A 22,773-nucleotide genomic window follows, 5' to 3' on the forward strand; every position below is an offset into this window, starting at 1 on the left:
GCTTTTATAAAAGGGGAGCTTATGAGATATTGCTAGAAACAGTTCTTCCTTTCAGTCTTTCTCCGAGACTAAGGAAAAGTTCTGCTGGAAGCGACTGCCTAGTAGAAACGTACGACCGAAGTCTAATTTCTTTCCTGAATTTTGTCACAGTTTTCGTTAATTGGTAACAGGACTTTGCTTCGTCCAGTTCTGTCTGTAATCATACTGGTGAATAACAAATGACTTTTGTCGGCTGGTGGTGACCGTAAAGTTACAAAAATCAGCAAAAAGGCAAGTACAGATTCAAAAGCACTACACGGTTGTGTGAAAATAGTGGGTATTTAAATATTGGGTATTTAGATAGCAGAAAAATATTCTACCGTCGATCTTTTTCGTAACTGTAAATTTTAAAAAATCGTATGCAGGTGTTCTAGAAACTTCACAACTTTTCCCACGATGGCAGTGACGAACAAACAATTTAATGCGAAATGAAAATCCTACTAATGATCAAGTCCGGTTGACAAACTCCTCTGAGGGTGCCGCACAATTAACAAGCCGATGAAAACACTATGAAAGGTACTTGAGGCCATTACAGGTCGACGGGGTCAACGAAAAAGTGCCAATTCCGATCGAGGACGAGATGGTGTTTTTTCCTTGATGCAATATCAAAACAGGAACAGGAAAAAAAGTAACGTCAAGAGGATATTTCGTAAACAGGAAAAAAAGTAACGTCAAGAGGATATTTCGTAAAAAGGAAAAAAAAAACCGCATTCAATTAACATTTGCCACAAATATTGACGGAATTTTGTGGTTTATTCAAGTTAGAGTGCTAGCTTAACACGAAAGACTTCATCCGTTCCATTTAGTCAAGTTCAACGAGCAGTACATTTTGTATTTACATGGGATGTTTTTTTCACAAATCAGCACTATTTATTGCCTTACAGCCACGTGATTGTATTTCAATCGAAATGCAACAGCAAAGTACAGGCAACCAGGCTTATTTATATTAAAAATGCAGCCTTCCTTTAGGTTTCAAGTTAAAATGACAAATCTTATGCTTAATGCGTGTCCTTTTATATGTGTGCTCCTCTGAGGCCATTTTGGCAAGTTTAGTGGAAACATTTTCAAGGAAGGGTGAAGGTTTCATGGTTCAATGCCTGTGCTCTCTATCCTTATGTGTCCTTCGCGGAAGGCACGCCTTTTTGAATGGATGGTAAGAGTTACAGGTGCTCTAACAATCTTTGCGAAAACATAACAGAAATGTAGAATTACATCCCCGGCTTGTGATAAGTTATTTATTTTAGCTGAATGTGGGGGCAAGTTAGGCCACAAAAAAATGCGACATATTAGTGGAATGAGGTGGAAGATTTTATAAAAATATCCCTCTGGAGAAAGATTATGTTTCTGAAACTAGATCACAAGTGCGCAAAAAAAACAAAAAAAAAAATTAAGGGTTAGGTTATAAGGGAGGAGAGGGCTAATGACCAATTGTAGCGCCTCATTGCCATTCGTTCGAATCGTAGATGACCCGTAGTCGGGAAAATCTCTGGGCTTAGTAGCAGGCTTTTTCTCCAGTTCCCCCCCCAGTCCCCTAACCCTTAATGATTTTGCTCCCTTACGCCGCGCGTACTTTCGCGAGACTCCCGCTCTGCTCACGCATCTCCGGTCTCCAGCTCTGCGTGGAGACAGAAAAAAAATACTGCTATGCATGCTTAGAATGCACTGGAATTTCTCATGTATAAACTTTATTTCGAACCTCTGTTTTAAGTGATATTACATGATTCAAAATTATCCCAAATATTTGCATTTACAATCTCCATCCTTGATGTTCATGTTATCGTAATTTTTGTTGTTAATTCCGCACATTAATCTACCTAAGTTGTTACAGTCCCGGCTTCCGGTGCAGAACAGAAACGGACAGTTACACCACGTGCCAGAATCGTCGATGGTATGATAGATGTCACATTTCAATTTTTTACCCTTGTAGCTAATTTCTTCGTGCATCTTTGGCAGGACCACTAGTATGTAAGAAAAAATGAAATTCGACCACTTGCATAAGGCCGTTCCTGGCTAGTCTACATGTAGCCGTACCCTCTCCCCCTCTCCTCCCCCTAAGAAGTAATGCTTCCGTTTCTCCTTGGCGAAGAGGGTACGGCTACACGTAGGCTATTCCCAGTCAATTATATAACAATGGAGAGCAAAGTAAATAGAAATATCAAAGAGCAAAGAAAAGTATCACACTGAGCCAGTGACAACTCACAGAAAAAAAAATAGGCATGCTACGCATGCGCACGAGCTCATTACTATGGGTCTTGGCATACGAGATTTATCTTTCGGATAGGCAGGTTGAAACTTGCGTTTGCATTTTTGCCAAAGAAAAAGAGCATTTTTTAGTGACAAGTAAACACGTAGATATTAAGGAAAAAAACGTTTAAAAATTCACGGAGAACTTTAAAAAGCAAAGAACAATCATTTCTCATTGCAGTCGACGCAGAAAGTGAATATACCTTGCTGATCTTTCCAACCGTCGCCAGAAGAGCAATCATAAGGCAAAATAAAGATTATCAATCAAATATGCCTTATGCAAATGCTCTGTGCAATTTTTACCCTTTAGCCCTTCCAAAACAAACGTGCAAATGATAAATTCGTGCTAGGCCTTTACAGTGATGTACCGATGTGATTGGTGAGAGATACATACCCAAATACAGTGATCTGATTGTTGCGAGCAACATACCACTCGATACACAAACATAATGATATCTTTTTTAACAAAAAAAAAACAACTAAAAAACAAACAAACCACCTAAAGCGCGAATAACACAGCTGACCAAGTTGTAATCAGTTTTAGCGTTGCATCTGATTGGTTGAGGGAGTGGCGCAAGTTTTCTGGACCAATCACATATCGAAGTTAAACAAAGCAATGCTATCTTGGATTACGTTCGACATCCGCCAAAAAAAATACTCTGAATTATCAGCTTCGTCATGCTAATGAAACGCCTAACACGGCCAAAACCGGCTGTTCATGACTCGTTACCTGATCGCTTTACTATTTATGTATTTTTCGTTCTTTTTCTATTTACTACATCCGACACTTACGATTTCATAACAAAAATGTGAGCCAAAATAAACGTTTTCCGTGTAATTAATCCTGTTTTTACAAGCCTTCCCGGCTCGTATGTTTGGCTGTGATTATCCGATGACATTATTGTGCGTTGGATTAATTTATTCACTTCTAATAGAATAACAAGTGTGAAGTGTAAAGCACCTGGTTTGAATCACCAATAATTAACAGCGTACTCTAAAGTAGTGCCTCGCACCTAATACTCATCACAACATAATTTTTGACGCAGAGACAAAAATGGTCAGTGATTTGTACCTTCTCTTGAGCCTTGGACTTGGACGGATAGGAGTACAAGCGAAAATATCAAAATTACGGTGGTGCACTGCAAAGCCATAATTCCTGAAAATGAATAAAAAGAAAACAAAACAATTAAAAAACATATAAAAAAAAACATTGCTCAACGCAAATCAAACACGTCACAAAACTTCGTAAATTAAAGACGAACAGGTTGAAAGTGCAATTAATATTTAACTGAAAAAAGAAACGATTGTATTTATTGACAACTAAAAGAAGTGCTTTAAGTTTATTATTCGTTACAATTGTTTTCTTATATATTTCACCACGCAGGACAGTTTCTCTGTAGATGATCTTTGGGTTGTGTACAGTGTGTGTGCGGGTCACAGGAACCTACCGCACGCCCTGTCTTGCCTGCTGGGGCAATCGATCACAGCTGGCAGCCCTGTGGCTTCATTCTCTTATTTTGAAAGTCATGATCATTCTACGCCAGAGGCAAATAATTCAGTGAAAAATAGAGGAAAATTCCTATTATCAAAAGTGAGACTGAAATGGAAAGCCCTTTTGTGTATAAACTTTGCATCAAAATTTGGAAAACGGAAGCTGACCAAGTAATTTTCCAACATAGTGATATTAAAGTACATTTATTTTGGTTTTCCAGCTTGTCCTAAAGGTGTAATAAAGAAATAAACCAGGAAATAATTTTTCCAATTCTTACCTCGTCGGTGGTATGTGATGTTTCTTCGTAACCAAGTAGATTGTACTTTCTGGTACCGTCTAGCATATCAAACTTATCCCATAGAAAACTGAACATTTGCTTAAATTGGTCCCAAGCCACCGTATTACTCACCTGACATGCGCAGAGCAATTAAATATGTAAAGAGCGCCAATGTTAAAAATGGCGGCCAACAGAGTGAAGCGGGAGCATAAGACTCCGAAGAGATTTATTGACGAATTCGTAGAAGCTAAGACCAAGCAATGCAAGAAAATAAAAACTACGGATAAGAATATTTATCCTGTAGAGATAATATAGGTCGACAAAGCGAGAAAACATGGCAAAATTCATTTCAAAGGGTACTGCGAGAAATTTGACGAATGGAGGCCTTGCGATGAACATAATTTGCCCGTAATGCGATTGGAACCGATGTCAAAACCAATCGATGATTCCTTCAGTGATCGCCAGCAAACTTTTTATGAACGCGTTTACAGGGAGATCAACCGAAAGTTGTGCTCCGGGCGCAGAGAGGATCCAGAAGTTCGTATTGAAATTCAAGTCGATGACGATGTTTTCTATAAAAGTCTTGGGAGGATTTCATCCAAAAAATATCAGAGGAATAAACTAATATATGAAATTCTTTCAAATGAAACTCTGGATTGTTATATCGGCACAAAGTGGAATGAGCGGATCATGAATGAAAACGGCGATTTTGCTTATGTTGTACCAGGGACTGTGAGATTTTGGTTGACAAAAAGAAACCCCATAGTGGAATTTGAATTAATTGGCGATAAATACGTGAGATCTGAAATCGAAGACGGGCATCGAGTCGTTTTTACATGTGTCCGTGGAGATGGCAACAGATGTGGATACAAAAATATGGTCCATCATTAATATATTTGATTTAGCACATGTTTATTGATTTTGATAGTTGATGTCAAAGAATTATTTTACTTGCATGTGAATTACCTTCATAAAATGTAAACATGTGGTTATAAATGACCCATATATTTCAGTCTGTGATTCTGTTGTAATCAATGCAGTAACATTTTTGAAAAAGACTCCTTGAATACTGTATACAAGAAACATTTCACAGGCATAGCAAATTATTCTACACAACGTCTACTAACAGTTTTTGGGTAATACACTCCTTTAATACATTGATATATTATATCATTACTGATTGATTAAATCACATCTTGGCTTCCATTTACCATCTATTTTAACAAGATGTGCACAGAAAGTGGGAGCATCGCATTTGCTGCATTTTGCAGTACATGTTTTGATGGTATGGCCAGAAGTTGAACAGTTTCCACAGTTGTAGCTTTCCTTCACCCTTTCCAAACCAGCAGCTTCCAAAAGCTGTATTCTGTGTTTTTTCAAGAAAAGTTGCTTTAGAGCAGAAACCCCTCTATGATTAAATGATCGAAAGTAGTCCTTTGATACAGTGTTGTTGTACTTCTCCATACCTTGCTGAGTGTAATAAGCTAAATTTTGGTATAGCTTTAAAAATTCAGGTACATGAACATACAAAGAATGCATATATGGTGTTACATCTTTTGCTTGGTAAAGGTCTAAGAATTTTTGAAACCATTTTTTGATTTTGTCCTTGAGGCTAGAGATAGCATCATCTGTAGTGTAATTAAGTTTAAGATCACCCATAATATCTATGAAATTACCCCAAAGGGCTTGCAGCTTGTCCACATTATGAAACTCTGGTAATAGTAAGTGAAAATTAATATGTTGGAAAAGCAAGAGTTTCTCAGGTCTAGTAAGGTCTCTGTACTCCAACTTCTTGCTGTCCCTATTAATTTTCCATTCAAAATTAATTCCAAGTTCTTTTACAAATTTCTCATACCCAGCCATATGTCTATACTTATTTCGACAAAACCCATTTGAAAAAGTAGATACCTTGTCAATGGCATCTTTCCTGCGAAGTTCCCTGATCAGAAGTTCAATTAAATTATCAGATATTCTCAAAAATAAATGTAGTGTATCAATTATTACATGGTCAATAGGAATAAAATCAAATAATGGATTGGTTTTACAATTATATTGCTTAGATTTTGCATACTTACCTATTTCTTGTAAATCTCTTGCCCCAAGAGATTTGTCAGTTATAGACCACTTTTAACTGATGTCAAACCTTTCATTTCCTGGGCACTTACACCAAATACAAGAGAAATTTTGATTAGCAGCCCCTGAACCACAAACACAGGCTAGAAACTTCCAGTCTCCTCTCAAAAAATACTCAATGCTATACTTATGACTATTTACAGTAATTTCTTTTAAATTTGACATTTCATTATTTAGATCAGCAAGGCTTTCTTTAAGATTGTCATAGTTCTCTGTTGTCTTAATTATTGCTAGAACATAGTTCCCTTTTTCATTCATTGCTGCATCCTTTTCATTCAAAATTGTGTATGTGACATTTTCAAGTTTAAGCCTTTTCCCAATGTTGGTACCATCACCACTGAACTTTACTTTAATAGTAGTAACCTTGTCCAATACTCCATTTTTCTGCAGCCTTTTTATCTGTTCCTCAAGACTCTCCCTGAAAGAAATCTGTACTCCCTCTGCCTCCCCTGGTGTACTTCTCAGATTCCAATTGGCATTTAGTTTATCTAGGTGTTTGCATATTTTATATTTTGTGGGCATGTCTTTACACTTCATGGCCAACTCATGCCAAGCTTCATTAGATATATTCAATTTTTCCTTCAAGTAAACCCACATATTGATGTCATCAATATCATTGTCAGTCAGTTCTCTTGGCTCTGTTTCCAATAGTTGTAACTCTCCCTCTTCTACCAATGAAATAGTTTCATATTGTTGAGTGTCATTATTAAATACCTCAACCTTGGTGGCAATAAAATTGTAGAGGCCTAAAAATGACAGTGCTGAGTGGCAGTCTTCTTTAAATCCTCGCCTTAATCTTGCCTGATGTTGTTTGGTATAATCAGTGAAACGTTTGCTTTTGTTTGGACCTCTTTGTCCCTTTTTTTGCATTCTTGCTGCTTTTTTCGCAAATCTTTTGAATTTTTGTTTGTATTGTTCTTTTCTGTTTTCCGAATCCCTAATAACATCTTCAAACTCCTGCTCAATTTTTAATCTCTTTGCATGCTCTGCGACTAAATCCAGTTCAGCTTTCCTTTTCTGCCCACGAAGCTGTTGGTTTTCCTCAATCAATGAGTTGTTTTCAAGCTCATGATAGAAAATTTTGAAGGAGTGGTTTTTTGCCTTCCACGCATCAATAAGCTTCTTTATACTTTCCCCCCCCCCCCCCCCCCACTTTTTGACGCTTTCTTGAGCGCTGAATGGAGGAGAGAAATATTTTTCCTGAAGACGTTGAGAATTCTGGAATTTATAACAACTCCGCGAATCTCAGATTCCCTCAATATTTTTTCCACGATTCCCACAATCACAGAATCAGCACTTTCGTCGTTCGGCTCTTGATCAGACTTCTTCGACAGGGAATATATGAGATAGCTGATTAAAAAAAAATCAATTCGGTGAAAAAAAATTGAAAAAAATTAAAAAGAAAAAAGAAACAGGTTGGAATACACTTCGATAAACGCAATTTTTACTTACTTGTTTATTTCGTAAGTAAACCAAGGCAGTTTTTCCCCTTTTGGACCATTTGTTTCTTCGCCGAAATCGTTTTGTGCATCTACCGCCACCGCGAGAAGAGCCAGCGAAGAAAAAATCACCAGTGCGTAAACTTCGAGTCCCATTTCCCGAACCCAAACAATATCCAAACCTCATGTATTATACATCAAATTGCGCCAAATTTATTGTTTTTTTCGTATTTCGCGGTAATGACCAGTTTTAGGCATGCGCTTTAGAGTTATAGTCCCAGACTCCATGGCCACTGCTTGCATGTGGCGTGAACCCCTCTTCGACATATCTGAATCGCTAACCATAAGTCTCAAAAACCCGAACGAAATATTTTAATGATTTCCTTCAAATACAGTGGTATAGAAAGCTTATGTACGTTAGTTTTAGAAACTGAAGGTAAGAAAGATAGCAATTCAAATGAAATACACGAAAAAGAGGAAAATGTTCGAAAAGTAGCGTGTTTTTGACTGACCTCAGACTGCGTGACATGTCACGAAAATCTACAGAGGCAGATGTTAAACGTAAGTTTGATATGATAGCGGGTCGATTGTGTCAAAATTAGTTGTACTAAACTGAATGGCTAACCAAATTAAATGGTTCACTATTGAGTTATTACTATTACCAATTAATCATAACCATTATAATTTCCGAAAAAATAATTACATCTAGAACAAATGTCGCTCGTGGAGACGATGTTTAAAGTTAAAAGTTTCTCCACTTCGGATGAGTGGCTACCACCACGGTTACTGCGGTCAATTCTGTGATTGGTGGATTTAGCTAAGCGGACTTAGTGTGATTGTCTGCTTCAACTTTACATAATAACAAGTAACGTGTAGCGCTTTTGAATTTGTACTTGCCTTTTTGCTGATTCTTGTAACTTTACAGTCACCACCGGCCGACGAAAATCATTATCTTTTGCAGCATCCGTTAATTGTGTAATAGGACTGAGACGAGTCCAATTCGGTCTGTAATCATACGAGTGATTAACCCTGTACACCCTAACATCAGTTTGCATATTCTCCCCACTGCTCTCTATACATTTTCTAAGGTGCTGACAAGAAGAATTTGTACAACGATCAAGGCCTTCTTTGGATGGAGATCATTTTCTTTATTCTTGTAACCATAATATGTGATTTAGGGGAGATATTGTAAGGAGAAATTAGATGTTAGTCATCCTAACAAAAATCGGACGATCGCGAAGCAGGAGTGTGATTTGTTAATCACGAGTATGATTAAAGACAGAATTGGACGACACAAAGTCCTGTTACCAATTAAGGAAGACTATGAAAAAATTCAAGAAAGAAATTGGACATCGGTTATACGTTTCCACTAAAAAAAAAAAACCAGCTAACTCAGCGAAATGAGCGACAAGAGCGCGCGCTAGTGACGCTTACTGTCCACGTACATAGGCACGGCGTGTCAGTCGTCCCACTACATTATCTAATTATAACCGCTGTAATTCTTACTACAATTATTACCATGGTAATAGTAAAAATTCATTAGTGAACCATTCAATTTGGCGAGCCATTCAATTACGAGTCATTCAATTTTGTGAGCCATTCAACAGTGAACCATTCAGTTTGGTGAGCCATTCAGTTTGGTACAACTAATTTTGACACAATCGACCCGCTATTTAAAGTGGTACTAGGAAGTAGAATCTACTGACACTGTTCCATTAGTGCTTAAATCAGACTGGAGATAACCAGTCAAGTTCTAAATTTTATCATAGTTTTGATTAATTGAATAAATGTTCACAGCTGTTCTTAGTTGTTCTTCTCATTAGCATATAACGAACAGGTTAACGAATTCACTCCAGTAACGAGCCATTCAGTAATGAGCCATTCAGTAATGAGCCATTCAATTTGATACTACTAATTTTGACACAATCCAACTGCAATAATCCACCCGTAATTCAATTTTGTGACCCATTCAATAATGAGCCATTTAATTTCGTAAAACATTGAATTTGGCATTACTAATTTTGACACTGCACTGGAGGCCAGGACTGCAGCGACTCGAGTGGATTTATGTGCGGAGATGTAAACAAAAATTACGACTACATGAACATCAGGGATGGAAATTGTAAATGCAAACAATTGGGATGATCTAAAATCTTGTAATATCACTTTAAACAGAGGTTCGAAATAAAGTTGGTGAATGAGAATTTCCAGTGAATTCTAAGCATGCATTGCAGTTTTTTCTGTCTCCACGCAGAGCGGGAGTCTCGCGAAAGTACGCGCGGCATAAGGGAACAAGAACATTAAGGGCAACGTCGCATTTTTTTTGTTTTCATTATTATTCTCGTCAATAAGTGGTCCTGACAAAAGTCAATTCATGCCTACAATGGGAACTCGAAAGGCGATAAATTGTGCTGATTTGTGGAAAGACATCCCATACAAAGGAAAAATGTACTTAAACTTGACGAAATGGTACAGATAAAGTCTTTCGTGTTAAGCTAGCATTCTAGCCTGAATAAACCACAAAATTCCGTCAATATTTGTGGCAAATGTTAATTAAGTGCGGTTTTTTGTCCTTTTTACGAAATATCCTCTTGAAGCTTCCTTTTTTCCCGTTCCTGTTTTGTTAGTGCATCTAAGGAAAAACACTTTCTCGTCCTCGATCGGAATTGGCACTTTTTCGTTGACCCTGTCGACCTGAAATGGCCTCAAGTGCCTTTCACAGTGTTTTCATTGGCTTGCTAATTGTGCGGCACTTCCAGAGGAGTTTGTCAACTGGACTTGATCATTTGGAGGATTTTCATTTCGCATTAAAATTGTTTGTTCGTCACTACCAGTTGCGAAAAAGATCGATGGCAGAATCGCATAATTGAATAAAATCTCGCATTCTGATTGGTCAACAAAGCGAAGTATTTAGAGTGGATTGCGAGTTAACCTTTCAATAAGTCAAAAAACAAACAAAAGCGTTTTTCAAAGTGAGCCAGAACTTCTTCCCTGTTTTGAAATGAACTACAAATTCTTGGAGGCATAAAAAGCCTCCTTCGCTTGCGACAACGAGAAAGCGAGAAAATCCTGTGAACACGGCCTAGAAAATGGTAAGCAAAAGTTCAACCAAAAAAGACGAAGAACTGACAACGGAAGAAGCGCCAGGGTCGATTGTCATATATACAGAAGAAATAAATACTTTTAATCGCGATGTTAAACTTTCCGTGCTTTCGCTTGGAGACTTCATTTCTTCCAGTTAGTACAACAATCACATTTGAGGAAATTGAAATGGTTATGATTAGATAATGTGCTGGGACGGTTGACACGCCATGCCTACGTAAGAGGACAGTAAGCGTCACAAGCGTGCGCTGTTGTCGCTCATTCCGCCGAGTTACCTGTTTTTTTTTTTTTTTTTTTAAGTGGAGACTGTTGATCTGTGTTAGAATGTGAAAAATGACTGTAGTTCCGTACCATTTGAAGCTCAAATGAAAACTGTAAGTTCCGAAGAACAAAATTTGCGAAAATGATGGAAATATATCACTTAAAAGCGACGGAATCAGCTTTGAGTAACGAGAAATGCGATTCCCAAAAGCGACAAGCACTGGTTAAGCTGCTTAATACAGGTTCGGCTGTAAAATACAAGAATTCCTCACAACACAGCCATCAAAAACCTTTAACAAAAATCTTTATCGTCAAGACTATAGTCGGGGCCATTATATTTAAGGTTTTCGCATGGCACAAAATTTTTTCTATTTCATCTCCTTGTGACATGATACCAACTGCATAAGTTCATTGCCACTTTACCATCGCTGTCATATTTACTTGCTTTGGAACTCTTCTTCCCAACAAGTTTACCTTTCAAGTTTTTTAGTAAAATTCACATATATGCACCTCTAAAATTTATTGATTTGCTTCGTTATTCGTCATTTAAAATCTCAAGGAAATTATTTAAATTTCGATCCACATGCAGTTAGTTTTACGCGAAAATAACCCCTTTGACTTTACATTTACCAACCAAGCCTTCTTGAAATATTTTTGTTATTACTACAATATGTTATGTTATGTTACTATCATCATCATCATCATCATCAGCAACAACGTCATCTACATTAATATAACTATTACTTATATTATTATAATTATTATTATTACCATCATCATCATTATTATTATTATTATCATCAATATTATTATTAATCTATTATATTTCATTCCAATATTTAGCCTGTATAGTTAGTGTTTTGCAGGAGTTTGGTGCATCATGGTCTCGCCACCCATTTTTTCTTCGACGGCACGAAAAATCGTTTACGCTCAAGTTAACAAACCCTCAAGTTAGAGGCTCGAACATAGTAGGCGACCAATCGCTGCTAAAAATATATACCGCAACGAATCATCGAGCTACAAGAGTCAGCTTTTAGAAAACATTTGAACCAATGATTTATCTCTCAGTCACTGTGACCCAGACCTCCTCAGCTGGTGACGTCACAAGGCGATAAACAGGTTTCACTTCCTGTCCTTCAACAAGATGGAACTTAAAGCGTCTTATGAGAACAGACAAGAACACCAGTCCCTCCGCGATCGAGAACCGCCATCCGGGACACTTGCGTTTTCCAGCGAATCCAAACGGCTGGTAAGCAAGGCTTGGAAGCTGTTTGATGTTCTCTGGACTGAAGCGATCTGGATCAAACCTGATACAGGAGAATTGAATAAAGTGAGGAGCTCATTTCAAACGAGTGTCGAAAATCCGACACCAAATAAACCATAAAGCGCGAGAAAAGCGTGTAAACAAGTCTTGTTTGGTTTAAGTTTTGATCCCCGCTCAGAAAGCCAGTTTAACTAAGCACGTGAGAACTCTAATTCATTGTCTGCTATAACTGTTACCTTTTCGGCTCTGGCCACAAATTCTGGTCTTGTAATACAACTCCAAACGGAAGAAGAATGGGGGTCTATAAAATAAGAACTCCTCTTAAGTTTGACTCCAGGAAAGACTTCTTAACGCTAGACCGTAAATTGCAAAGGATTTACCTCTTTTGGAATAACAAATTCTCCGACTTGGAGGTCGTACTCGTGGACTCTGGCTCCCCATGGAGCGAGTACTGAAGCACGAAGTGTCTCATCTATTACTTGACGAGTGTACCTGAAGTAAAGTGTGGACAAGACAACAAGTGATTTAAGACCAGCACACACGAGGGAGAAGTCAGGCACGCGACAATAAGTCTGGTCTGGTCTCTCACGCATGTGTTCCTCATTTTCTCGCAAACACAGGAATTATTTTAAAACCCTTTCACCCCTAAGAGTCACTAGCATCTAATTTCTCCCTAAAATATCACCCCTGATTTACATACTAAGGTTATATGAATAAAGGAAATGATCACCAACTAGAAAAGCTCTTGATTGTTAAACAAATTCTCCTTGTCAGCACCTTAGGGATGTATGGAAAAGAATATGAAGAATATGCATAGCGATGTTAGGTGTAAAGGGCTAGGAAAAGCAAGAGAAATGAGGAGTAAAAAAAATGTCTAATTCTCATCTCTTACTTAGAGCCATTTGTAAGTTATTTTACATTAACATAAAAGGAACGTTTTTATTTACGTCAGTTCTGTCACTACTTGAGGTTTGATGTCCTCCTGTCCCAGAACTTCTTCCAGTTCAGCAAAAACTTTTTCTTGGATCTCTGGATGTTTGGTCAGGAAGTACAAACACCAAATCATCACTGTTGGAGAAAAAAAATTTATACTCAAATTCTAACCCTTTCTAAGGCTGGTGTATCAATTCCTTAATTGGGATCATTTCCAGCGTTCAATTTTGTTTACAATTTTTTTTTCACTTCTTTGCTTCACGCAGAGATTTGCTCTCATAGGAAAATGCACCTATCTAATGGCCTCTAAAATCAATTGTTCACAACCCAGTTTCCAGTGGTCTACCTTTGCCGATAAGACTTCTCACTGCCATCTGTTTAGTCAGTGAGTAGTCTCTAATTTTAAGCTTTCTCCGACACGGTCTTCAATTAAACCACTGGAAACCGCTTATGGAAAAAGTTATGGAAACCCTCTGATTGTTCAGCATTTTGTTTTAAGTTCACACTCTGCTAAGAGCCACCTCAAAGTGAATGTGTAATAAGTGACCATCTATTATAGTGAGTAGGGTCGCAACAGTGTGGAATTAAAAACATGACAGACTGTCATTCGGACACAAAGATGATATCTGGATGTCATATGATATGGGATATTTTCTTTTGAGTATTCTTTGGTACGACTCTGAACAAACAAATATTTCTTTCGTCTGCAACAACCATAAATCACTCTCTCATCTTGGATTAAATTTTAAATGAACACTTATCATAGTGGATGTAAGGTTTGAAAATTGGGGAATATCACTTAGGTGATATCCTGCAATATCCCTCTGTTTTAACTAGGGAATATTTGGTCACATGGCGTGTTGAGACCAAACATGCACACGTGCAATTGATGGATTGTAAACAATATGAACTCACTGTTTCCTGTAGTATGGAATCCTCCAATAAGAAAGGTTATAACATGGTCACAAATCTATAAAGGAGAGAAGAACATACATATGAAAACCATCATTAATTTTAGTTGAAGTTTCTGAAAAATTAACCATTAAGTACTCTCCAAGTTAGGATGAAGACTAAGGATAAAATTATAATCACATCAACCAGTAAAGCTTGTTTCTTATTCACATCCTTTCATTCAAAAGATGCAAGTATTTACATTTTCACCCCTAAGAGTGACTAGTATCTAATTACTTCTTACCATACTACCCTTGGGTCAAATCTTAAGGTCATTGGAATAAAGGACTGAAATGATCACCAACTAAAGAATCTCTAAATCAAACATTAAGTTCATGAATTTAATGGAAATAGTGAGAGGCTTGTTAGTTTGAAGCAAATCCTGCCAGCAGTATTGTAAGAAATTTATAAGGAACAGTGTGATACAAGCCACACAAGAAGCAAAAAAGTAATTGTGATATTAAACAAATAATTGTACACCATATCACTGATGAGATTGCTATGACTAATTTATTTATTTATATATTTGCCATATCAAAACAGGCTGGCTCAGTTCAGCTTACAGCTGGTTTAAATGGGGGCCTTTATAATCAATCTAAAGGTTCAGTTAGACCACATCACTGGGAGCTATGTTCCCTACTCTTTGCAAGAACTGGGTGAGTTGTTTAACGTCCCCTGCTAACTAGTACATTGAAGATGTGTGACAGGGACAACAGTTAATTGTCCTTATCAGAGAGCACGAGAATGTCATAGCCAAGGCAGCCAATTCTCGACAGTTACTTAAAGACCCTAAGTGTTGGTCTGGTCTGGGGCTTGAACCCCGAAACTAAACTCACAAGGTAACCTGGGGCTCTACACCCTGAGCCATACCCTAACAGACAAAAACAGCTCAAAAGGCACACCCTTTGTTATCCCTCCTCCATTATTAACATGAGGTAATAGTCATTAGATACAAGGTTAAATTAGTTACCTCCTCTTCATCCATGAAGTCGTTATCCAACATGGAGTCAATGAATAACTTTTCAGCTTTTTCTGTGTCCTGACGCCTCTTTCTAATGAGGTCTTGGACAAGTTTCTGCATTTCAGCGCGGGCTAAAAATAATTCGAAAATGTACACTCAAGAGGAAGAATTTCCATAAACTAAAAGGAATATTTATACTTACACAAAAACCACACCAGAAATTACTACATAATGGTAGACCCTTTCACTCCCAGGGGCAACCGAGAAAGAATTTCTCCTTACCACATCCACCCATTTTCAAGCAGAATGGCAATGAGAAGAGAGAAAAAAATCATTGAGAGGATAAAGTTTAATTTGCACTAAATTCTCTGAGCTTTAATGATACAGAGAGCATATGGCTGACAGAGAGGAGATTTACATTAAGATCTACGGTGACAGAGGGTTAAAACAATGGAGAGAAAAGAAGAAAAATCTAAAATTCATCAAGGTTGCCATCAGGAAATCATGCAAATTAACAAATCCCCTTATAGCCTAACATCAGTATGTATATTCTCCACACTGTTCTCTATACATTTCCAAAGGGGCTGACAAGGAGAATTTGTGTAAGAATCAAGAGTTGCTTTAGTTGGTGATCATTTCCCTTATTCTTGTGACCTTAATGTGTGATTCAGGGGTGATATTGTGAGGAGAATTTAGATGCTGGTCACTCTTAGTGAGACTTCATTGACTCTGAGACTTCTTCCTAGTTTCCTTAGCACTTTCAACTCTTAGGGGTTGAGAGGTTAATAATTGTGATAAGTTAATAAAACAACATATTTTATATTCACCAGACATTAGACCAGATAATATTGTGCTTGTACCTTTTTGGAAGTTTTTCTCTCTGTCACTGTCTGGACCAGGAGGAGGTGATGTGAGACGTTCCTCCATCTCCTCCCAGCACTATAAAGAACAAATGCACTAACACAACTTTAAAACTTTACAATATGCATCATCAATTTAATTTTCTCAAGGGGAACTTTTCCACTACAAGTGAAATTCAAAAGCATTTAAACTACGTGACAGCAGATGAGCATGGTAGAGCTAACTGAGAACTTGGTGATACCAATGGTTGGATCTGAGTGTAAACACAACCATGTGAGTTGTACGAACTTTAAGGTGGGCATGACAAGGGAGCAGCAACTAAGTGAGTGTTTGCAATGTGATGTGATGAGACTTACTCTTACCAGGGAGCTGTAAATTTTCATTAGCCTCAAGTAAGTAAAGTAACGACCCCTTCCTAATTCCACTCCATCAATCTGCCTTGCTTCAAGTTAATCTAAGCAGTAATTAGAATTAACCCTCTACCTCCCAGAAGTGATTAACATGGAATTTCTCCCTACAATATCCATACATCATCCCACAAATGGGTAATGAGAATATTCAAACTTATCAGGTAGAAGTTGTTATCTTAATTTAACACCAAATTCTTATAACTAATTTATCAGGGAATGTTTAGCAGCTAGAAGGGAGAATTAACAATCAGATCTGGGAGTTAAAGGGTTAAGTCACTATGAAACACAAAGTTCAGCTGGTAACTTTGATTTTTTTCTTTATACTGTCCAACAGCATACTATATACGTAAAGAAGTCTTACCACATCATATACTGCGGCTAACTTGTCAACTTCCTTTTCATCCATAAATGAACGGCCCATTCCTGCAACAGAGATGGCTTTGATTGCCATGGCAATCATACTTTTCCCCAAAGGAATATGTTCTTGAGAACCACCCTTAGCAAACTTGTCAGCTGTCTCTTTGGCAATCTGAAGGAATGAAAAATCTTCATAAATTAATTAAAGTTCATAATTCTGAGATTTCTAACTTTTTTTCAGGCTTCCCGAACATTTCCCTCTCACCCATCTTCATCACTGAGTGGAGATAGGTACTGCAAGAGCTATATGTCTTGTTAGCCATTCACACCCTTGCAGCATCAGTGTGCATATTCTCCATACTGCTCTCTATACATTTCCTATGGTATTTACCAGGAGAATTTGTCTAAAAATCAAAGGCTCCTTTAGTTGGTGAACATTTCCTTCATTCTCATGACCTTAAAGTGTGATTCAAGGCTGATACTGTTGGGATAAATTAGATACTTATCATTCTTAGGGGTTAAAGGGTTAACCCTAAACCCTAAGAGCATGACCCTCAAACCTTGTCTTAACCCTGTACCTCTCAATTAACCCAGAGTCTGACACGCTAACTGCTAGGCAACAGTTAAAGATTCAGTTTTACATCTTTGCCATGGGTGATCAATACATAATTTCTCCTCAGATAGGAAAAATTCAACTAAGGATTGTTTCTTTTAATATTAGATTTTGACAGTTAAACTTAGAAATACAGAGCAGACAATGGGGAGAATTTATTTTGGGATCTACGGATTGACAGGATTTATCTATTGTGCTCAAAGGACTGTGACCCTGAGTCCAGCATACTAACTGTTCTAGTACAATTATTGACTTGATTAATTAAAACAGAATTGTAATGTTAATGGTGTAAACATGTCCAGTTTTTTGTCTGTTTGTTTGCTTTTAGTATGTATACAATGTCACATGATAGTGTAATAATTATAGTCTAAGTAGCATTCATTAGTAATGAAAAGTACCACAAAAGTGTAATATTTTAAGTAGATCTAGTTGGACAGTAGTTCTGTAACTGACTTATACCAATTAGTAGTATTGCAAGTAAGAGAACATAATTAGTGGCATTACTGTAAGAATTGTATCATAGATTGTATTAGTATTGTAACGTGCAGTCCAATTTGTAGGTATTGCTTCTGTCAATGGAACAGAGAAAAATTTTAAAAAAGAGTCTGGTGATGTTGAACAAAATGCAAACAAAGCAAAAATTGTATGAAACCTTGACAAAGTGATCATAGTAGTCCTTGACAGCTTCATGACTGAAACTTCTGTCCATCAACTGTCTTCTCTTCCTTCCTTCTGGACCATTGGCATACTGGATACTTTTCTTGCCAATGAGCGGCTCAAACAGCCTGAAAAGATCCCCTGAAATATGGACAGAACATTGATATAACTGAGAAATAAGTACAGCATCTTTCACAATTTCAGAGTCCCTTTCCATCTAGAAATTTTCTTTATGTCATATGAATGTTTTGGAGATCAGAAGGTGGTCTAGAATATTTGACTTTGCAAATATAACATAACTGAAGTGTTCCTAAAAGCACTCATGCCTAAAGAAAAAATTCATCTTGTCTGTTTGAAAGAATGACATGCATCAGAACTTGTCCCATATGATTTTGTTTGCAAAATATCATTTATTTAGAGGTTAATCAATTATGAATAAAACTTAATATTTGTAAATTAGAAATATCTTGTGACAAAACTTTCTATGTATATCAAAAACAACTGTATTTCTATGCAAAAACATTAGACTGAGGTTATTTCAGCCCTCTTATTCCAAAGAGTGACCAAGACAGAATTTCTCCTTTTCAATAACAAGAAGACATGTGATGACAATAAAGAAAATTATCATATAGCTAGGCAGTCCTGAGGTAGATCCAGGCATTCTGATGGGTTCTTGAATGGTTCATATTTTGCCATATGGATCATTTTCACAGAAAGGGTCATAGGTCATGTATTTTTGTTCATAAAAGCCAACAAATTTAAAATAATTTAGTTTGGTCCAAGTGCCAACTGTTAGTAATAAACTACATACTACCCTAGTAATTTGGTTTTATCAACTGAGCTAATAACATGAATTGGCCACTGTAAACAGTTTCAAAGCTAACGTTTGGAGCATTAGCTCTTCCTTAGAGTGTCTGAAAAAGAGCTTATGTTCAAAACATCAGCTCTGAAACTCTTTACAGTAGCCAAATTACATTATGAACTCAGTTGATAAAACCAAATTACCTTGTCACTCTCCCACTGACGCAGCACCACAGAACTTTAGAAACTTCCCCTTTTACTTACTAACCTTGCTTGCTCAAGAGTTACTGGGGAAAATTGGCCCTTAATTGTTTGTTTTGGCATAGCAACAACCTCAGGCCAATATTCCCCAGTATGGTCTTCACATGTAGTTAGTAAGAAGTTAATATCATTTAGGGGATTACTGGTTGATCAAATATCAAATTTCCCAAACTAACATGATATGAAAAAGTACAGCAGACAGTAAGGAGAATTTCTAATGAGATCTTGGGAGTGTAGGGTTCACATATGTAAAAAGGATAATCAAAATAATCCTTTAAACAGTTCAAGGAGATTCAGCGTTAATTTTTCTTTCTTACCAGGTCTATCAAAGATTGACTTTATTTCTTTCCAGTATTCTGGAGCTGCTAAACTAACAACGTATTGCTTGGCCCACCAGAATCCTGCTATAGGACCATACTTCTCATGTAATAACATCATGTACTGGTGAAGGCTGCCTGCTTTTCCCATATCACCCAGATTACCCATCCTTGAAATTTAGAATTCAGAAAAAAATTTATTTACAAGAATTCAAAGTAATTAAAGTTGAATCTGTATAAATTGGTCACCCTGTGTTAAGCAGTTGATTGTAAAAGTCCCAAATTGTTTTCATTTAATTACTGTAATATCACCTCTATCATGAGGTCATGGTCAAGGTCACCCTTGATTGAATGCCAATGGCTTGTTTGTATTGTATTCATCTGTATTTAATCTGCTAAAGTCAGATGCCCCCCCCCCCCTTCCCTTACTCTAAACCTTGATGAAACCCCTGAGCCATTGTGTTGCAATCTTTGGCATATCTTCATGCAGGTGTGTTTTGGTGATTTACACACCCTTTCAATCTACACTTCAGAGTGCATACTCCTGACCCCTGGGGAGAGAAATGTCTTCCACAGAAAATGTGAGTACTTATCAAATTACTTACTCTGGGTCTGATGGTTCCTCTCCTGGAATTGATGGGCCTTTTGATGTACCCCTCTGTAATGGACAATGAAAATTGTTTTCAGAGAGAAGAATTAATTCCCAAAGACAACTAAACTGAGAGTTAAGGCATTGTGCTATCCAAGATATTGGACTTTAAGTGCCTTTACAGAGCCTCTTGGTCCCTTTATTAAAAGGTTCCTCCCTAAAAATGGTCTTCAGGGACCACTCTGGCCCTCAAGTAAAATATTCCAGCTGAAACACTGCCAAGAGTGCAAAGGGTTTAAATGTGACATATGATTACGCCCAGAATGAATATGTGATGCATGAAGTGTTCTGAAATACAAGGTAAGGAGAGATTTGAAGTTCTCTCTTTAGATTTGTAAAGTGTGACATACCGTTTAAGAAAGATATGTTTTTAAAAGTTGTGTGTGAAATGGGATAAGGACCCCTCCCCCAACCCCACCCCTCCTTTAGTACCTCTATGTAAATGTATTACCTTAGTCTTAATGGACAAATGGGTTTTCTGTGCTTATAAGAGAAATAACTTAGTGTCCTGTTATTAACTAAGAAGGGGTATTAATGTGAGTGGTATATTCTACACATACCCTTCCAATTTCTTACCATAACTCAGATTAAAAAGGAATAAGGTTTTTTTATATCCCCAGTCTAGCACAGGATTTCTGCACAGCCCAATACTTAATCATGCCTAGAATCCTTGATTACCAGAGACAATGTTAAAAACAAAAGATTGCCTTTGGGACCAAGGCATTTTTTTACAGTAGTGTAGGGGTTACATGCATGGAAATCTTTCCAAGTCTATTTTGTTTTAAGGATAATTATGTGAGTATTCTTGCAGTTATTAATTTCTTTCAGAAGACTCTAAAGCGCTATAGACCAAGTATAAATTCAACGTCAATTCCAGCATGAAAGAAAAGGAAGGGTTTCCGAATAACCCCACGCAATTCTGAAACAAATTAAAGCCGTAGTCTCATAGCCAATGTAACCTATTGTTTTCGCCATTGTCTTCTTATTGCAAGACCTGAATGCATAATAAAGTATGGCGCGGTGCAGGAATCTTGACCCAGACAGTTCTAACTCACACAAACACTACTTATTGAGCAACCGCAACCGCAGTTGCACAAAGGTCAAATATTTGTGCGAGCATCTGAAAACTTTGATTTATACCGCTTAGCTCGTGTTAGCTGTGAACACGGAGCGCGGCTGATTGCACCGAAATTGATTTACAAGAAATGATAACTAAATTCTCCCTACGACTATACACTAATTTACAGGCACAGCCCTTATAACAAAAAAAAATGTTTCGAGGGAAATGGAGTAATCGATATTGTAATTGAATGCCATTTAGTGAATTAAGTGAATACATATTCCACGCGCGCTACCAACGTTAGCAAGGAAAGTTGTCATACTTACGAAGTCAAACATGAACAAAAGAACAATCAACAAACCAAAAACCATCACTACAGCAAATACACCCAGATCATTCACAGACATATGAGAAGGAAACATTTTTTCGGTTCTACAATGCAAAGGCAGTTCCAATATCTGCTTTCCTGTACCTAAGGAGCTTTTTAAGAGCAGATTATCTGCCGCCCCAGTCTTTTTCAAGGTTCGTTTTGCGAGGAGTCTGGATATGAGAACTGAGCGATAGTTTGAGAGCTACCCAAGTGACCACAGCATGATCTCGAGACCGAAATAACGATTATCGTTATTTCTAAATTGGCACCAAATTTATGGATATAGTAATTTCGTGGCACTCTTTACCAATGCTATTTACACGTGTTAAATAAAGAGAAGGACTCGGTTCCACTGTCTTACAACATTCAAGATGGCGGAGGAAAGGGGTAAATGTGCTTTCAGTTGTGATCAGCATGATCTCGACACCAAAATAATAAGTAAAGTAAAATAACAAGTAAAAAAAAAAATCACGGTCTGCAATGGCCCTACCACCTTTTGAACAACAAGAAAACATTGAAACGGTGGTAAAAAGCAGCAAGTTTCGAAGTCTAAACGAAAGATGGGTAAGCTGAGTTTCAGTCAAATATCATGACATTTGGGATGTAATTTCGATACCGAATAAATAGTTCTACATGGTTATACACGCGTAGGATTCTGTTGTGTTCACGTGAAGGCCATTTCAGCCATTCCTGCCACTTGTAAGTGGTAGGAAATAAAAGATATGTATAGTTGTTTCGTATTGAAGCCCTGTGAAATCACAAATTTGATTTATTTCTTCTTTGTTTTAGGTGGTCATTATCCATTACTTTTGGAAGTCGATGCTGATGAGAAAGAAAAAATGTTTATGATTATTTCTTCTCTCGAACATTTTACTATTTAGGTACCAAATAATCTTGATACTGAAGACCATTGCTGTTAAGGATATCGAACAAAGAACAGCCTTTTTTGTTGATTAGATCAATTGTCAATTACTTTAATTTGCGTGCCTAGTTACGATCTTAGTTACAATGTTTATCTTTTTCCCTATTGGTTTGAAATCGGATATTTTAGCGTCACCACGCGCATATAAAAACTAAATTAGCGTCCCTATAAGCCAGAGTTTCGTAAGATTTCACCTTGAACAGCAATAACTTCGTCTTTCGTTCCAAACCTTTGGCACAAGCGGGACCGATATGTAAGTGATTTTGTTAGTTTTAATTCAATATGTTTAAGTTTAGTTTTTCACCTTGGGCGATAGCGCACATATGTACTGTGTTGTACAACAGTACAACTAGTTATCTTGAAATCGAAGGAATATTTTGAAATAACTAGACGCTCGCA

General features: G+C 37.3%; 2 protein-coding genes across 2 annotated transcripts; both read right to left on the minus strand.

Moving 5' to 3' along the window:
• Nucleotides 1-436: 436 nt before the first annotated feature.
• Nucleotides 437-7,917, minus strand: LOC149039640 (uncharacterized). Its single transcript, XM_089183159.1, has 5 exons — nt 7,638-7,917; nt 7,339-7,535; nt 4,076-4,111; nt 3,356-3,439; nt 437-1,997 (listed from the first exon to the last, which is right to left on the minus strand). Exons 1-5 carry the CDS (start codon nt 7,778-7,780, stop codon nt 1,768-1,770), a joined length of 690 nt encoding a protein of 229 aa, XP_089039285.1. The 5' UTR covers nt 7,781-7,917; the 3' UTR covers nt 437-1,767.
• A 3,414-nt stretch (nt 7,918-11,331) lies between these two features.
• Nucleotides 11,332-21,587, minus strand: LOC113684279 (cytochrome P450 20A1). The gene is made up of 12 exons (XM_027201624.2): nt 21,409-21,587; nt 19,979-20,031; nt 19,374-19,543; nt 17,990-18,135; nt 16,729-16,896; nt 15,957-16,035; nt 15,106-15,227; nt 14,100-14,154; nt 13,199-13,319; nt 12,632-12,743; nt 12,488-12,552; nt 11,332-12,294 (listed from the first exon to the last, which is right to left on the minus strand). The coding sequence occupies exons 1-12, from the start codon at nt 21,502-21,504 to the stop codon at nt 12,045-12,047; spliced, it is 1,437 nt and encodes a 478-aa protein (XP_027057425.2). The 5' UTR covers nt 21,505-21,587; the 3' UTR covers nt 11,332-12,044.
• Nucleotides 21,588-22,773: the final 1,186 nt, after the last annotated feature.

Source organism: Pocillopora damicornis, chromosome 9 (genome assembly GCF_964200805.1).
Source record: "Pocillopora damicornis chromosome 9, jaPocDami1.2, whole genome shotgun sequence".
Lineage (NCBI taxonomy): Eukaryota > Metazoa > Cnidaria > Anthozoa > Scleractinia > Pocilloporidae > Pocillopora > Pocillopora damicornis.